The 17,414-nt window shown below is 48.0% G+C and overlaps 1 protein-coding gene across 6 annotated transcripts in view; it reads left to right on the top strand.

Annotated features, from left to right (window-relative positions):
- LOC117364211 (disintegrin and metalloproteinase domain-containing protein 15-like) overlaps positions 1-17,414 on the top strand; it is a 48,722-nt gene that overhangs the window by 15,958 nt on the left and 15,350 nt on the right. For all 6 annotated transcript variants that reach the window (XM_033953221.1, XM_033953219.1, XM_033953222.1 and 3 more), the window contains exons 2-3: positions 13,255-13,432; positions 13,516-13,608. In XM_033953221.1, the coding sequence (XP_033809112.1) occupies positions 13,255-13,432; positions 13,516-13,608 (271 nt within the window). The remainder of the gene's footprint in view (positions 1-13,254; positions 13,433-13,515; positions 13,609-17,414) is intronic.

The following is a 17,414-nucleotide window of genomic DNA, read 5'->3' as shown; positions in this document are numbered from 1 at the left end:
AGCTCTCCATTACAACTTTTCTACTCATCAACTTGAAGATGCCTGAATCATCTAAAGAAACAACTGGGATGCAGGAGGAGGATGAACACACTGGATCCTCATGAATTGTGCGCCCACTGATTGGATCCGGCGCTCGAGGTTTCCATGTGGCTTGCATTGTGCGCACATGTCCCCACGTGCACGCAAGCTAAGGAAGAGGGCACTGAGAGACTTCATGAAGAGAAGTGAGGCCCGAGAATCTTCCTCCAGCAGCCATCCTCATCGGAGCGTAGCAGCGGGGGATCCACAGACGAATCCGGTGAGGAGCCTCCGGGACATCCTGGCTCAGTCAACCCCCCCGACTGCAACTTGGCCCGGTAGAGAAATATCTCCCGGAGTCCCTGCATGTTGCCGCTTTGAACCAACCTCTGCAGGGCAGCCCATAGGAGTCTCGCCAGACCGAGAGATCTCTCCAGGAGTTCATGCATGTCGCTGCTTACAGCCAGCCTCCGCAGGGCATAAAGAGAAGTGAGGCCCGAGAATCTTCCTCCAGCAGCCATCCTCATCAGAATACAGCAGCGGGGGATCCACATGCTACAGTGGCAAGGAGCCTCCAGGATGCCCTGGCTCAGCTAATCCCCCCGCCTGCACTTGGCCCGGTAGAGAAATATCTCCCGGAGTCCCTGCATGTTGCCGCTTTGAACCAACCTCTGCAGGGCAGCCCATAGGAGTCTCGCCAGACCGAGAGATCTCTCCAGGAATCCCTGCACGTGCCATTTTCAGCCATCCTCTGCAGGGCAGCCGATAGGAGTCTTGCATGCTGCTGTGTAAATCCACGGCCTCTGCAAGCAACAGATCGGGGCTTTCACCCTCCAGACGGCATGCTGCCTCTTTCAGCCAGCCTCTGCAGGGAGCCGATTGGGGTTCAAAGGTAAGTCCTATCTGCTTGTTTTTGGGAAAACCTCTGATAACCTGTTGCAGCCCCGAGGGCTCTGCCCCACCCTCCTCCCAATCTGAATTTAAGGAGAAAGAATCTCCCATGCTTCTTTCCCTTAGAGGGGACCTGCAGACCTCTCCCCCCAGTAGGAGACATGCTGCCCCAGAGTTCAGCTTATAAAGGACATGCTGAAAAACAAAAACAAAAACCCAACTCGATGTTTCTTTCCCTCTTTGGGTCCTGCAGAGTCTACAATTCACACCTTTCCCCCTCCCCCTCTCAGGTTGGGAACGAGGAGTCTGCCTTTCTCAGCAGGGTGCTGATATCTTTAGAGATGCAGCATGTCAGACCATGCCTCTCCAAGGGTGGGGGCTTGAAACTCCTCAGTCTAAAAAGCTGTTTGCTCTTCTTAAAACCTAGGCAGAGTGCTTTTCTAGCTAGCATGAGGGATTCTGTACTATTCATGATTTCTATAGCACTGAAAGGCATATGCAGCGTTGTACAATTTAATATACAATAGGCAGTACAGCAGCAGAAGCCCACTCAAGAGGCATTATCACTCCTCTTTCTCTGCCTCCAGGCACAGTGGGAAACGCAGCCAGGTGCACTGGCACAGATGAAGGGGTGCATCCTGCCCCTTCTTTGCAGGCTCTCCCCCCCTCTCAAGAAGGACAGAGAAGGGCGGTGGGGTACATGGAGCCACCCAACCAGTCAAGTGGAACAGCACATGAACCTACAAACCACCAGGGGTGGGACCAGCAGCCACAGTTAATCCTCCTGCTGACCCACTCCTCTCTCAGCGGGCTACACTCTCCACTATGTCCCCCTTTAGAGGGAGCCACGCACATGGACATACATGGCGCGGTTCAGTGGCATGCCACGCACCCAAGCAACGGAGGAACAAGCTACACACCAGCCTCCAGCCATGCCCCGAGTCACCACCCACAAAAAATAAATACATATTTACTAAAAAAAAAAAAAAAAAAAACCAAACCCCACAAACGAGGACTCACCCCAAGTCCCTCCAGAAACTCACAGCCTTTTCAAGATCCACGTGGGTGGACAACAAGTACCCAAGACAGAATACTACAAGGCCTGAACTACCAGTACCAGTACTTCACGCAGGCAGTGGCGATTCCAGTCCACAAGAACCTCCTGGACTGCAGAGACGAGATTTAGCTGACTCCCTCCTCAGGGCAACCAACATCAAGGAGACTGGGATTGAAGTACCAGATCTTTCCAGCCCAGGGATTCGACAACCCGCAGCAGCCATACATGGACATTGCGGTAGCTTAAGAGAAACAGGGCAGCACGACCCCCCCCCCAACCCCCGTGAGGGAAGGACCTGAAAAACCCTTGTTTCCACGGGGAAAAAGACCTTCGAGGGCGCAATGCTGAGCGCACGAATTGCTGCGCTCCAGTTCCAGATGCGGCTTTATCAGGAGGCCAGTGAGAGGAAATAAATAAATAAAATAAAATAAAATAGAGACTCCAGCTCACAACTGAGCCAGTCCACACTGGCAGCAGTCTGTGCCCCAGCGCTCGCAACAGTAACATAACTGCTACGCAAACAAGCACCGCCCGAGGGGCAGGGGCATCCAAGGGCAGCCCTCTCCCCAAGACAAAAACAGAACCTTGACCACCCTCCAGCCCAGCAAGATCAGATTGTCTGCGAAGGCTTGGCCCAGGATCACTATTGACCAGTGGGCCCTCAGCATCATCAAGCAGGGATTCCGAATTCGTCTCCACTCCCGCCCCCCCCCCCCCGAGTGGGCGGGGCACCCTCCATCTGACGACCCAACTTTCCTGCAGCAAGGAGAGGACCTGCTTCGGCAGAATCAATAGAGGCGGAGACGAACAGAGGAGATCACCAAGGGGTTTCTACTCCAGGAACCCCCGCGTCACCATGGACAAGGACAACGCTCGTCCCTGGATCTCGGTAAGCTCAACAGATGCATACACAAGGTCCAGATGCACTCTCTGGGTACAGTCTTGGCCCTGTTAAAGCCCGAGTATTGATGCGTGGCAGTGGCACATCCTCGCCTTCAAGGGGTGCGCATCCTATCTTATCTCGACAGCTGGCAGCCCCGTCAACCACCATAACCCTCCTCCAAGAACTGGGGTTCCTCATCAACTATATGAAATCCCACCTGATACCCACCCAGGGGATATCGTTCATCTGGGCAGTCATCGACACCACGCAGACCAAGGACGTCCTACGGGACTACCAGATCGACGCCATGACATCCCTGGCCCAGTGCATCCCTGCCAGCAGCTCATCGTCAGCACGCTCCGTTCTTTGTTGTGCAGCACACCAGACTACTCATGTGATCCCTGAAAGGGCACCTCTGACGTCACTGGGACCAGTGTACCCAACCTCTGACCACCCACCCACTGGAGCTCAGGGCCTTAGGGAATGCCCTCGAAACCTTCAAACAGGCAGGGCAGTCCTCACCCAAATAGAAAACCAGGTGGCCTCGCACTATATCAGCAAACAGGGAGGGACAGGGTCAACCTCGCTATGCAAGGAAGCTTGCCACATGTGGGAGTTCTCCGACTCCATTCAATGCGCCATCCAGGCAACTTACCTCCTGTGGGAGCAGAACGACCTGGCAGAAAGACTCAGCCACCTGCTGGATCCTGATGAGTGGTGTCTCAACCCAGCGGCGATGAAGAAGATCTTCAGCACCTGAGGCACACCGAGCATCAACCTGTTTGCAACCGAACCGAACTCAAAATACTCGACCTTCTGCGCAAAGAGATCAACCCATCGCCGTCTCAGCCCCGACGGTCTGTCTGTGAGTTGGAACACCCTAAGTCCTGCAGAAGATTCTTCAGGACAGAGCAACGGTGATCATGATTGCCCTGTTCGGGCTCCTGCAACCATGGTTCCCGTTCCGGCAAGGGATAGCGGTTCACCCACCTCTCCCCGCTCCCGATCAGTGCAGTTCTCATTACCCCCTCCACCACGACCCGCGTTCCTTAGCCCTGACCGCATGGATGATGAGAGGATGTACCTACCACAAGACGTGGAGCACACTCTTATGGCAGCCAGAAGACCTTCATCCAGAAAACGCTATGGGTTGAAAGAGAGAAGGTTCCGCTACCAGTGCACAGACACGCAGCGAGACCTCTACAACTGCCCCATACCGGGCATCCTGCAGTACATACTGAGCTTATCTCAGGGGGACCTAAAACCCACTTTCATCAAGGTCCACCTAAGTGCAATCACAGCATACCACGCTGGCCTAGACAGCAAACCAGTGTCGAGGCATCCAGTAATCACAAAATTTCATGAAGGGACTGTCCAATCTGCACCCTCCGGTCAGACCACCACCGCCCGGATGGGACCTCAACTTGGTGCCGCATCATCTCACCTCGACCCCTTCAAACCTTTGGGGGAGGCAGATCCCGTATTCCTGGCTGGGAAAACCCTGACCATCGTGTCTACCTTCACACTCCCTCATGAGAACAGGGTGGTACCCAGAACCCACCCCTGATTCTTGCCGAAGGTGGCTTCAGCGCGCCTCCCGGCACTCTACATCTCCCCACAGGGAGGCACACTGCCTCCTCAGCAACACCTCTTGGACTGTGTGCGGGCCCTGACTATGCAGCAGATTAGACAAGCCTCAATTGTTCGTCTCCTACGACCAAAACAGACCAGGTCTTCTGGCCACGAAACGCAGGCGCGCGCGCTGGATATAAGAGTGCATCCCCTTCACCTATAGAAAAGCGCAGCATCAACCGCAGGTGGGAGCCAACGCCCACCAGCGCAGAACCATAGCCAACACAACGGCACATCTGCACCACACACCAATAGGGGACATCTGCGATGCAGCCACTTGGTCCTCCATGCACACCTTCACCAAGCACAGGTTCCCTCCCGGGAGGGACAGCAACCACTAGCACAGCTTTGACAAACACTGTTCAAGTAGGGTGTTATAGATATTGATTAAGTAGGTCTTCCAGCACTCCTTCCTAGACTGAATGTGGAATAGGCAAGTATGAATTCTCACATGCAAGTACGATTTGTCACTGTTGACCAGTTGGTTTCTCACTGTTCATTGATTGTCATTGACCAATTTCACTGTTCTGTGAGTTAAGTAGGTCTTCCAGCAATCCTGTCTAGTCTGAAGGTGGAATAGGCAAGTATGAATTCTCATATGCAAATACGAATTGTCACTACTGACCAGTTATAAATTGTCACCGTTGACCAGTTGGTCTTCTCACTGTTCATGGATTGTCATTGACCAGTTTTCGCTGTTCTGTGAGTTAAGTAGGTCTTCCAGCACTCCTGTCTAGTCTGAATGTGGAATAGGCAAGTATGAATTCTCATATGCAAGTACGAATTGTCACTGTTGACCAGTTACGAATTGTCACTGTTGACTAGTTGGTTTTCTCACTGTTCATTGATTGTCATTGACCAGTTTCGCTGTTCTGTGAATTAAGTAGGTCTTCCAGCACTCCTGTCTAGACTGAATGTGGAATAGGCAAGTATGAATTCTCACAGGCAAGTACGAATTGTCACTTTTGACCAGTTGGTTTCTCACTGTCCATTGATTGTCATTGACCAGTTCACTGTTCTGTGAGTATTATTGCTCAGTTAACACAGCACTTTATCTAAAACCTTGTTTCCACAACTTTACCTGCTTTGCCTGATTACCCTGCCCGGCTCGGCCTCCACAGCCAGGCGAGGGATGCACAAAGCGCTAAGGCGCAGGTCCAGTCGGTACATCCCTCGGCTAGGGAGTCACCCATATGTGGCTGACTCATCCTGCTTGTCCTAGGAGAAAGTGTAGTTACTTACCTGTAACGTAGGTTCTCCATGGACAGCAGGATAGTCAGCCACACAACCCACCCACCTCCCCATACGGCCGACCCGGCCACAGCTAGGAACATCCTGGGGATTAGGGGGAAGCAGGGGGAAATGGGTAGGGCTCGGGCATGCCCAGTGGGGCCCGGGCACTGCACGTGCTCAGAGAAAAAAAAAAAAAAAAAAATCTCTCTGAGCTATTGGAGAGCTTATCCACAAATTGGGAGGTGTTGGGACAACACCCATATGTGGCTGACTCATCCTGCTTGTCCTAGGAGAACATTCCTTTTTCCTAAGAGAAGGAGGGGGGGCTGTGTTCCCTTTATAACCTCCTCTTTATCCCTGTAGTAAGTAGAGATGATTGTTATACAGGGGCCTTGCCTTACCTCACTCCCTAAATTAACACGTGACACCTTAAAATAGGGACATGTCGTCTGTATTTATTCCTGCCTGGGCTGAAATTACCCTGGGAAATCCCCCCCCCTTGCCCCCTCTCCAGCTGTAATCGAAGTTTATAGGGAATAGGGGGGGGTGCCAGTATTGGAGTTGTCATAATTTTTAAAAAGCACTAGTGACAAAATGGTACAATTTTATGTGGAAAAGCAACGACTAGCTTTAAATTTTGTATAATATGTTATTTACTTAGGAAATTTCTCAGAATTATGTAAAAATACACAAATTCCCTAAAATATATTTAAGAGCTCTGATAAAAATTTGAATGCTTTCATTGCATATTAATGCCTTTTATGCCCCAATTATCAATTTATCTTACTTATTTGCTAGGGCTGCATATTTAACATGTTAACGGCGTGATTAACGTTAAATATTTAACGTGTGTTAAAAATTGTAACACACTTTAACGGAGATTTGACTCATGTGCATTTACACCACATAGGCATTTAAACGTCTCTATAGAGAATGACACGGTGACAAAATTAATCACCGTTCCCGTCCCCGCGGATAACCGCGGGAAATAATCCCATGTCATTTTCTAATGTCTATTTCAACCTCGGTCCTTCTACAACAGCATTCTTCAAAGCAAAGCTTGCGGGTCAGTGGTTGTGGCCATTCATACTCTGATTCTTATGGGAGCCAAGGCTAATGAAGCCATTGTGACATCACTGATGTGATTGGCTCTTAGGCACTGGTGGAATGAGGCATTATGACATCACAATATCTGCTCTGGATACCAGAGACTGTCATTCTGTAGTGTCTGTTTCAACCTCAGTCCTTCTACACCAGCATTCTTCAAAGAAGAGGGTGGGACCGCAACGAAAGAACCAGCTCTGAAGCAGTACTAAGATTGCTAACACCGCAATCTTGCTTGCAGGCTGTTCTGGCTGGAAGGTAAACAATGCGGGGAGGCCGGGGGGAGCGGAAGGCCGAGGGGGTGGGAGCCGTAAGCCGGACGCCGGGAGGGGGAAGCCGACAGCAGCACTTCCCGACTGACCCTCCCCCCTCGCCTTCTAAAGCAGGTGCGGCATCTGCCGCTCCTGCTTTAGGGGGCGAGGGGGGAGGGTCAGGCGAATCGGGAAGCTGGGTTTTTTTTTTTGTTTTGAACCAATTCGAATCAATTCACCCGAAGTGAATCGGTGAACCGATTCGAATTGTGAATCAGGCAGCACTAGTACAGAGGTAGAAATGTGGTCATGGGGATTAGATGGAAGAAAATAGGAAGCTGTTAAAGATGGGAGAGCTAGTAGATGGAAAATTGATAGGTAGCTGAAAATTAAAAAGGAGAAAGGGTGAAATTTGGATGGATAAGAACATAAGAAGTTGCCTCTGCTGTGTCAGACCAGAGGTCCATCGCGCCCAGCAGTCCCCACCCACGGCAGCCCACCAGGTCCATGACCTGTAAGGTGATCCTTGTCTAAACCCTTTAATCCCCATTACTCTTTCTATAACCTATCTCCACCTCTATCTGTATCCCTCAATCCCCCTATCCTTCAGGAATTTATCCAATCCTTCTTTAAAACCCCACAGTGTACTCTGTCCTATCACAACCTCCGGAAGCGCATTCCAGGTATCCACCACCCTCTGAGTGAAAAAGAATGGAAAAGATAAAAAAAGGGAAGTAACTGAAAAGGAAGAATGAATATATTAGATGTAGTGAGGGAATGAAACAAGAGAGAAGAGAGAATAAATGAAAATGGACAGCAGACGCTAGAAAGAGAATTAGCAGAAGACTAACATGAAAGCAGAAAAGAGAAACTGGGACCAAGATGACGGAAAAGCAAAATGTCCAGACAACAAAGAGTGAAAAAGTGTTTTAGTCTGACTTTATTAATGGGAATATGTTGCCCAATGCAATTCCTCTCCACTTAAACAAACTGCAAAATATGTTCTCCCACCAGACGCCTACAGAGATGACAGAAAAAGCCTCAGGTCACAGGTGAACCATTATGCAGCTAGCTCTACCCAACTGGACATCATTGGCATAAAATACTTTCACCAGTTGAGTAAGCAAAAAAAAAAAAAAAAAAAATGGGGGTGAGACAAATCACAAAACAGTGTATTCAACCAACGTTTCGTGGTAATAGACCAGTTCTTCCGTGGCTATTTGGACATTAGTGAAAGCCGAGCAGGCACGGGGTGGGGGCTGCAGCAGCTTGGGCGAGTTCTGGCCCCTGGACCTGAGGGGCAGAAGGTGGTCATCAGCTGGTAAGGCCAGGGCAATGTTAATTGTGGGGGTTGGGCCACTGATTGTGCTCAGCACAAAATTATTATTATTTTTTTTAATTGTGAAATTTCAATGACAGGACATGGAAACACAATGATTTGTTAATCATTTTGCATAATTGTTATCATTTCAAAAATCAGAAATTCCATCTAGCCCTTATTAAAAGAAGAGGCGCACTGTTGAATAACAGAAATGTATTTCAAAGGAAAATTTTTTGCGACGGCTCATTGCAGTGGCGATTTTTGATGTCGCTGATACTTTGCTGCTACTCTACAATTTTTTGTGACTTTTCTTGTTATCCCCTTTTTTTACCATGGACCCCTGACGAAGGTTTGTCCGAAACACGGACCGTGTCGGGTCCCTTGATTGGTAAAAGGGTTTGCATATAATTATTTTGTCACAATACATTTTGCCTGCGTCTTGTACAGATCTGCAGTTTTGTTTTGTCAGCACAAAATTAAAACACATCTCTGGGGTTTTTTAATTGTTTTTTAAATTTCTCCAATACTCCAGTTCCCAGTTTAATTTGGCAGATTTTTTTTTTTTTATCTTTATTCATTTTTAAACTTATAATTTATAACTTATAATTTGGCAGATTCACATTTCCAATTTGTGATATCTGGTTGTGAATTTGGTGAAAATCTGTCTGTGTTTTGTGCATGGAAAAAGTAATTTTTGAATGAGTTGATGTGTAGTGGCAAATCAGGACCTAGGAGTTGCCCCCCCCCTCCTTCATTTTTGCCCTGGGGGGGGTGACTTGGCAGCTCTGATGGCTACAGTGAGATGTTTATTATGTCTTGAGGGGCTGGATTTTAACCGATTCCAGGTCGGGCTGTGGCTTCTCCTTTGCAGGGGATGGCGAGAAAGGGTTAGTGCAGGCCGAATTTGGGGGAGTGCTGCTCCCGCCTTCCGATTGGCTGCCAGCTGGGTTCCGGGGGGCGTGGCCGGCCTCCCCTCCTCCTCCCTCGGCCCGCACGAGCGCAGTGAGGCGTAGCGCGAGGCCGGGGCGAGTCATGCAGTGGGAGCTGGTGTGGCTGAGCCTGGTCTTGGAGGGGATCCGGAGGGTCTGCAGCCTGCGCCATGCCGTGTACTGGAACTCCAGCAACCCCAGGTGAGCTCCGTGGGTCAGGGGCAGAAAGAGAACTCTTGCAAGAGGCTTTGCAGGCGGAAAACTTGCTCCCCCCCCCCCAGTTTATTCGCTGTTAAACTTCAACATTTAAGCGTTGCAAAAGTTTTAAAGCCCCCCCAGCTTCAACATTTGTGTTGCAAAAGTTTTAAAGCCCCCCCCAGCTTTAACATTTGTGTTGCAAAAGTTTTAAAGCCCCCCCCAGCTTTAACATTTGTGTTGCAAAAGTTTTAAAGCCCCCCCCCCCAGCTTTAACATTTGTGTTGCAAAAGTTTTAAAGCCCCCCCCAGCTTTAACATTTGTGTTGCAAAAGTTTTAAAGCCCCCCCAGCTTCAACATTTGTTTTGCAAAAGCTTTAAAGCCCCCCCAGCTTCAACATTTGTGTTGCAAAAGTTTTAAAGTTCTCCCCACTTCAACATTTAAGCGTTGCAAAAGTTTTAAAGCCCCCCCAGCTTCAACATTTAAGTGTTGCAAAAGTTTTAAGGCCCCCCGCTTCAACATTTAAGCGTTGCAAAAGTTTTAAGGCCCCCCCAGCTTCAACATTTAAGTGTTGCAAAAGTTTTAAAGCCCCCCCCTCAGCTTCAACATTTAAGTGTTGCAAAAGTTTTAAGGCCCCCCCAGCTTCAACATTTAAGTGTTGCAAAAGGTTTAAAGCCCCCCCCCAGCTTTAACATTTGTGTTGCAAAAGCTTTAAAGCCCCCCGTTTCAACATTTAAGCGTTGCAAAAGGTTTAAAGTCCCCCCCACTTCAAAATTTAAGCGTTGCAAGAGTTTTGAAGCCCCTCCTTCCCTCCCCCCCCCCGCATTTTTCATCCTGTCCTGAATTTATTAGTTTGGGAATTCGGTGATGTTTTAAAATCAACAAATTGAGCAGCCCAAGTCCAACATAGTTTCGGCCGCAAAAGAGAGAAACCTTAGGTGAGGCGACTTCTTTCAATGAAAAGTTTCCACTGATGGAGTGGGATGGGGCTTTTGCCCTTTGAAACCGCGGGCTGTCTCTCATTTATTCCTAACAAGCGAAACCAAAATATTTTCCCCCCAAGCTTCCGACGATGGAAAAAAAACATGTTTAGTCTGCTGGAGATGCTAAGTAATCTGCAGGAAAGACCTGGGAATGCAAGGGACACTTCAAAACTTAACTTATTACTCCCCCCCCCCCCAAAAAAAAAAAAAAAAATACCCTGAAAGATGGTCGAAAAAATCTAAGCGGCCTTTTGATTCACTTTTATAAATTACAGATTTTCTATGAGCTGGAAGATTTTTAAACTTTCACTGTGGGGAAAAAAACTTCCTCTTTGCATTTTTTTTTTCTTCTCTTTTATAGAAGTACTTGAAATTTATCTGAATCGTCTACTATTCTGGGATAATCTAATTAACCAATTGGCCAGAAAGACTAGGCCTTTGATTTACCCCATTTTTCCTTATTGATAAGTAAAACAAAATATCTTAAAATCCAGAGACCCTGAAAATGTTTCAAAATGGGGTTTTCTCCCCCGGAAATAGTACTCAAGGATTAGGGCCCGAATATATCCCTTATTAACTCAAAACAAGCCCCACACGGACAAACGATACACACACCCAACCGCACTACAAGGCCTTAAACATACGGTTCATAAACAAAACCGCCGAAGACAAAGGCGTGCTCCGACAACTGAGCGTTTTTAGGGGCTCTGACGGGGGGGGTTTGTTGGGAAACCCCCCCCCACTTTACTTAATACAGATCGCGGCGGCGTTGTGGGGGGTTTGGGGGGTTGTAACCTGTTTTTTAGGGAAAAAGTGAAGTTTTCAGTAAAATGTGGGGGGTCACAACCCCCCAAACCCCCCACAACGCGGCGCAATCTGTATAAAGTAAAGTGTGGGGGGGGGGTTTCCCCCCTACCCCCCCCCCGTTGGAGCCCTTTAAAACAGTAATTTGCTTCGGCGCGCGCCTTTGTCCCGACACCTAAACATACAACCAACAGCATTCACACTCCCGTTTTCTTTTGGGGAGTGTGAATGCTGTTGGTTGTATGTTTTCAGGCCTTGTAGTGTTGGGGGGGTGTATCGTTTGTCCGTGTGGGGCTTGTTTTGAATTAATAAGGTTTTTTTCCGCCCCCCTTGCTAAAAGCTGAACATCTTATTGCTCGCGCCATACAAGGTGCGCACGGAAATTCCAATTCAAAGTGATCAGTAGTGCATACATGCACAATTCCCAGCATGAACGTGTGAGTTACTGCTCTCTTGTCCAGAGCGCTTTGTGTGTGCTGTTAAGAAGCCTTGCCGCCTGCCAGGTGAGGTCCCCCCCACCTCCCCTCCCCGTGAAATGCTTCGGTGCAGGGCTGAAAGGTGATGCTGATGTAATGAATCTATCTGAACTTACCGTATTCTCTTCCCCCACCCCCCCACGCCTTCTGGGAGCTGAGCATACAGTGACTCACTGGTGAAGAATTAGCGGTGCCGATGCCGTGCCAAGGAAGCCATACTGGAGTTAAGTGGGCACGGTCAGTCACGCACCTACCTGTACAGGAGCAGCCTGAGAGGAATTGAGCTTCCTTTTCAGCGAACTGTGGGCCTCTCATCTTCCCCTTTGTCACTTTAAATTTGAGGACGCTAACGCTGTGTGTGAAAGCTGTGACCAGGCTTGGGCCCGAGGAGGCTTGGGCCTCAGCACCCTGGGGTTATGGATTCACACCCACACTGGTCCTCGTGACCCTGGGCAAGTCACTTAAGCCCTCCATTGCCCCAGGTAAATGAGATAGATTGTGAGCCCACCAAGACAGATAAGGCAAAATGCTCCAGTACCTGAATAAATGAATGTAAAACCATTCTGAGTTCCCCAGTATAGAAAATTGAATAACTAAATAGCGTGACAAGTTTCAGCCCTTGATAACCAGAGCTGATATTATGACATCATAATGCCTCATTCCACCAATAAGAGCCAACTTCATCGGTGATGTCACAATGGCTTCATTGACCTTTACTTGGCTCACTTCTACTACATTTTGATTTCTAGAGTGGTGCAGTGGTTAAAGCTACAGCCTCAGCACCCTGAGGTTGTGGGTTCAAACCCCCGCTGCTCTTTGTGACCCTGGGCAAGTCACTTAATCCCCCCATTGCCCCAGGTACATTAGATATTGTGAGCCTGCAGGGCTTCTTCCGCTTCGTGCTCTCTGGGGGAGGCCCGCTGTCTGGCCGCCAACTGGGAAAACGCAGGCAAACTCGGCAGGCCAGATTAGAAAACTGCCCTAATGCGTACACGGCTTCTGCCTCCTGCTCTGCTAAGGCTCCTAGGCCTCATCCTCCCCTTTCCCACCGAGCCCAGGATTTCCTGAATTCTGTAAGTATTTTGAGGCTGTTCAGGAGCCCTCTATAGTTGTTTTTTTTTTGCACGTGAGCTTCCTGAAGACTTGAACTCATCTCTCCACCGGGGATGGGAGCAAAGGCTGCAGGTGTTCACTGGATTTGAATTCAGCGGGTTTCTTTTCTCTTTGGAGCGCGGTGTCTGGCACCCTCCAGGAATTTGTCTAAACCTTTCTTAAAACCAAACTATCTACTATCTTAAACTTTCTTAAAACCAAATTATCTGCTTTTACTACAACTTCTGGCAACCCGTGAAAAAAATATTTCCTTCTATTGGTTTTAAAAATATTTTCCTGCAGTTTCATCAAGTGTCCCCTAGTCTTTCTTTCTTATTACATATACCCTGTGTCCTGCTGACCCTAGATTCCTCTTTTTTTTCAGGTTCTTGCCTGGCCTGGGCTTCAGCAGCTGCAGCCGGTCTGATTTAGAAACCAGCCTGCGTCAGGGTGGAGGCATGTGCCTCTTCAACGTGCCGGAAGCCCAGCGCATCTTTGGAGCCCAGCGCTGTGGCAACCTCTTTGTGGAGGTAGGGGAGGAGTGTGACTGCGGGCTGACGGAGGTAAGGGCTGCGTCTGCAGGACGTTTGGCTGTCGGGAGTCATATCCATCTCTCTCCTCACTCCACTTCTTGTTCTCTCTGCAGGTATGCAAGGACCCCTGCTGCAATGCTACTACTTGCAAACTTGTCCCAGGGGCCAAGTGTTCCTCCAGTGGTATCTGCTGTGAGAAGTGCCAGGTAAGACTATGCCCTCGCCAGCCTATCGTACAAGGAGAAAGCAGGTAGAGAATGACATGGGGACAAATTTGTCCCTGTCCCCGCAGGAACTCAATTTCCCTGTACTGTCTCTGTGGGTTTTGTCCCTGTCCCATTCCTCTAAGCTCTGCCTTAACCACACAAGCCTCAAACACTTATGGTTTTAAAGTGTTTGAGGCTTGCGCGGATGAGGATGGAGCTTGCAGGAATGAGGCAGGGACAGGAAAAGAACTCGCCGGGGACAGGATGGGAAAATGAGTTCCCACAGTCATTCTCTACTTGGGAGAACAGTAGAGAAAATTGAATGAATAAATAGTTAAAAAGTTTCAGCCTCTGAGAACCAGAGCTGGTATTGTGACATCATAACGCCTCATTCCACCAATAAGAGCCAACCTCATCAGTGATGTCACAATGGCTTGATTGTCCTTTACTTGGCTCACTTTTACTACATTTTCTTTTCTAGAGTGGTGCAGTGTAGAGGATGACACGGGGACAAATTTGTTCCCGTCCCCACAGAAACTCAATTTCCCCGTCCTGTCCCCGGGTGTTTTGTCCCTGTCCCATTCCTGTAAGCTCTGCCTTAACCACATGATTTTAAAGTGTTTGAGGCCTGTGCAGGTGAGGACGGAGCTTGCAGGAATGGGGCAGGGACCGGAAAAGAACTCGACGGGACGGGAAAATGCGTTCCCGCGGGGACAAATATGTCCCCCAGGTCATTCTCTAAAAGCAGGTAACCAGGAGAAACTATAGCAGGGGTGGGAGCACACAGGGTTCCGATCTCTCCTAGCAAAGACCTTTGGCCAGATTTTTGAGTATTCCATAATCTACGCCTATTTATTTCAACAAAATGTTAATGCTAATACAATGCACTATAAGTCAGCAAGACCCTGGGTTGAATTTCTCGCTGTATAAAAGAGCTGAGCCCTCAGAGAAATGCCTTGCACGACCCACAGACACTGCTAAGACCGTTGCAGCCTGCAGGGTACAAGCTACCTGCAGTGAGCACCATGTGTGATGGCTCACTTACCCCCTTTAACAAAAGCATAGTGCGGTTTTTAGCGCCAAGCGCGGCGGTCACAGCTCCTACACGTATAGAAATTCTATGAGAGTCGGAGCACTAAAAATTACGCTACGGCTTTGTAACAAGTGGGGAGGGGGTGTTATTCAGTAAGAGACCTCTTTTGGACAACAGCTCTTGGGGTCAGGCACCCCTAGTCTTTGCCCTTGCTGTACCCATATTGCCTATTGAATCAGTCCAAACCAGCATGGCTTGAAGTGCTTTGGAGTGACACATTAATGTGTTACTTACCCCTTTTTCTTATCGTGAAATCCATCCTGTCAGGGGAGAGAGTTCTCACCCGGCCCAAGGTCTCTGGGTGATGTGGACTTAACTGCCACATCTTCCATGCATCTGGTCCCTTGTTCGTTGCCGCTTTGCCAATAAATCTTTTCCCTGTCACCCCGCAGTCCTCCATCCCTTGTTGCTGTCTGGCTGCAGCCTTTAATTCCAGTGAACCACTCTTTGGACACCGACTCCGTTATTGTGGCTTTCCTGAAAAGTCTCTCTGCATCCTGGAAATGAAGGGGGAGGCCCGAGTCCTTTTTCCAGAATCTTAAAATCTTCTTAGTGAGAGTTCAGCAGAGTTTAAACTTAAGAAATATTGCAGGGAATTTTATGAAAAGGATCTGTGCAGGTAAATGAGCGTTTTGACCCCATCTGAAACTGGCTTTCATCCCCCCCCTCTCCTGAGTTCAAAGCAGCAGAGGCTGGGGGACTGCAGTTTGTGCCTTCAGATTATGCAGGTTAAGTGATTTGATTTGTGTCAAAAAGGATTTTAGATAAATCATACTATCAAATCATTTATTTATTTATTTAGCCGTCCTCCCAAAGGAGCCCAGAACGGGTTACAGGAGTACATTCATAGTATGGGTAGGACAAATTTTAGTGAAGACATAGACTTTACCGAAGAACAACAAACAAACTGCAGATAATGTACAAGATGCAGGCGTCGTTTATTAATTGAGAAAATGCAGCAAAATATACAACCTTATTACCAACCAAGGGACCCGACACGGTCCGTGTTTCGGATAACACGCCTTCCTCAGGGGGTCCATGGTGGTTAAGGTATGAGACAAACCGCATAAAAGATATCAAACGAACGCCTATATAGAACGAATGTACTCAAGCGAATCCTACCCAATGGCAGTGGACTTTACAGCAAGGACAAGGGTTTAGATTACAGCAATTACAGTCTAGACATAACATGCAGACTTACAAATGCAGACTTAGTGGCCATAGGGTGGTTGAAATTGCAGCATTTTCAGTGTCGATAGACTAGGACGTGAAGTAGCTCTTCTTTGCAGGTGGGTGCATCTTTGTTGTCAGAGAATGTGGTAGTAATTCAGGTTATATTCGCGGTGGCGTGTGAGTTTTAGCGAGATTCCGTGTGGTATATTGGGTGGTGTCTTTGGGATCCCATCCGTCCGGGGTGTAGACGTGGGTCTTCAAGGAGCTGGGTTTGTAAAGAGGAAGGTTGTCACGGACTTTCTGAAGTTCCAAAGACTGTCTTGTGATCTAATGGATGGGGGGATGGTGTACCACATTCTGAGTATATAATGAGAATATGAGCGTCTTCGGGCTGTCTCGGACATGAGTGAGAGCGGCCTGGTGGCAGGACCAGCCGTTTTTCTGTTTGGGATGTCAGTGATCGGTTGGGGATGTAATTTTGAAGTTTTGACGCTATGTAATTGGTGTCATTTTGTGGAAAGTCTTGAAAGCTAGCACTAAGTCTTTAAAGATGCATCTTTTTAGGATGGGTAGCCAGTACATGGATGTTAGTGTACGGATGAGGCAATGAACTTCTGATACGTGCATGACCAATGCAATCGTGTCACTCCACCATTGCTGCCTGTCAATTACAGGATTCAATTAAAAATTTTGACCTTAACACACAAGGTTCTTCTCACGCTGAACCCATCCTACTTCTCCTTCCTGATCTCTCCTTCCACACCAACTCGAGCCCTACGTTCATTGTTTGGACATCGCCTCGCAATCCTGCCTCTTCCTTGCTCTCATCTGGAGGTGATGAGACTCTTTCCTTTCTTATGCAGAGCACTTTTTTCATGGAATGTCTTGCCTCTACCCCTCGGATCTAAAAAAATTTTAATAGGCGATTTTAGATCTTTTTTTAAAGGCCTACGTATCTTCCCAGGCGTTGCTGGGTGTCTCCGTTGGCCAAAAGTTGAACGGACTATTTATTTTAAAAATTTCTATACCGTTTACAATTAAACAGTTTACATAATTTACACACGTAGTTTTAAAACCAAAAACAGGATAAAATAAACATACAAACAAACCTTAAAAATCATGGCTGCCAAATGATACCATAACTTTGCGTAATAACGATCATGAGTAGTTCATCAGCTCTACCAGAGAAGAAAATTATTTCTAGAGAAAGACATGTATAAATAATTACGTCTTAAGTAATTTTCTAAACAAATCCCTTTCACGACAATTCTGTATCTTAACTCCTTAACTCAGTTCTATAACATAGATCATTTTATTTATATACCTCTATACATCTGGTAGTTCGATGCGGTTAACGGTTAACAGAATTATCTCTAAAGGGAGAGCAGAAATAGCACAAAGGACAAGAACAGTGATAAGGACTAGAGAATGACACGGTGGCGGTTTACCCGCAGCCACCGCATTTCAGCCGCGGGTCACCGCCGAAAACGGGGAAGAAAACTAGCAGTCGCTGCGGCGACGGGGACAAGGCCATTCACCG

Source organism: Geotrypetes seraphini, chromosome 7, assembly GCF_902459505.1.
Source record: "Geotrypetes seraphini chromosome 7, aGeoSer1.1, whole genome shotgun sequence".
Lineage (NCBI taxonomy): Eukaryota > Metazoa > Chordata > Amphibia > Gymnophiona > Dermophiidae > Geotrypetes > Geotrypetes seraphini.
This window is presented reverse-complemented; position numbering and strand designations above follow the sequence as displayed.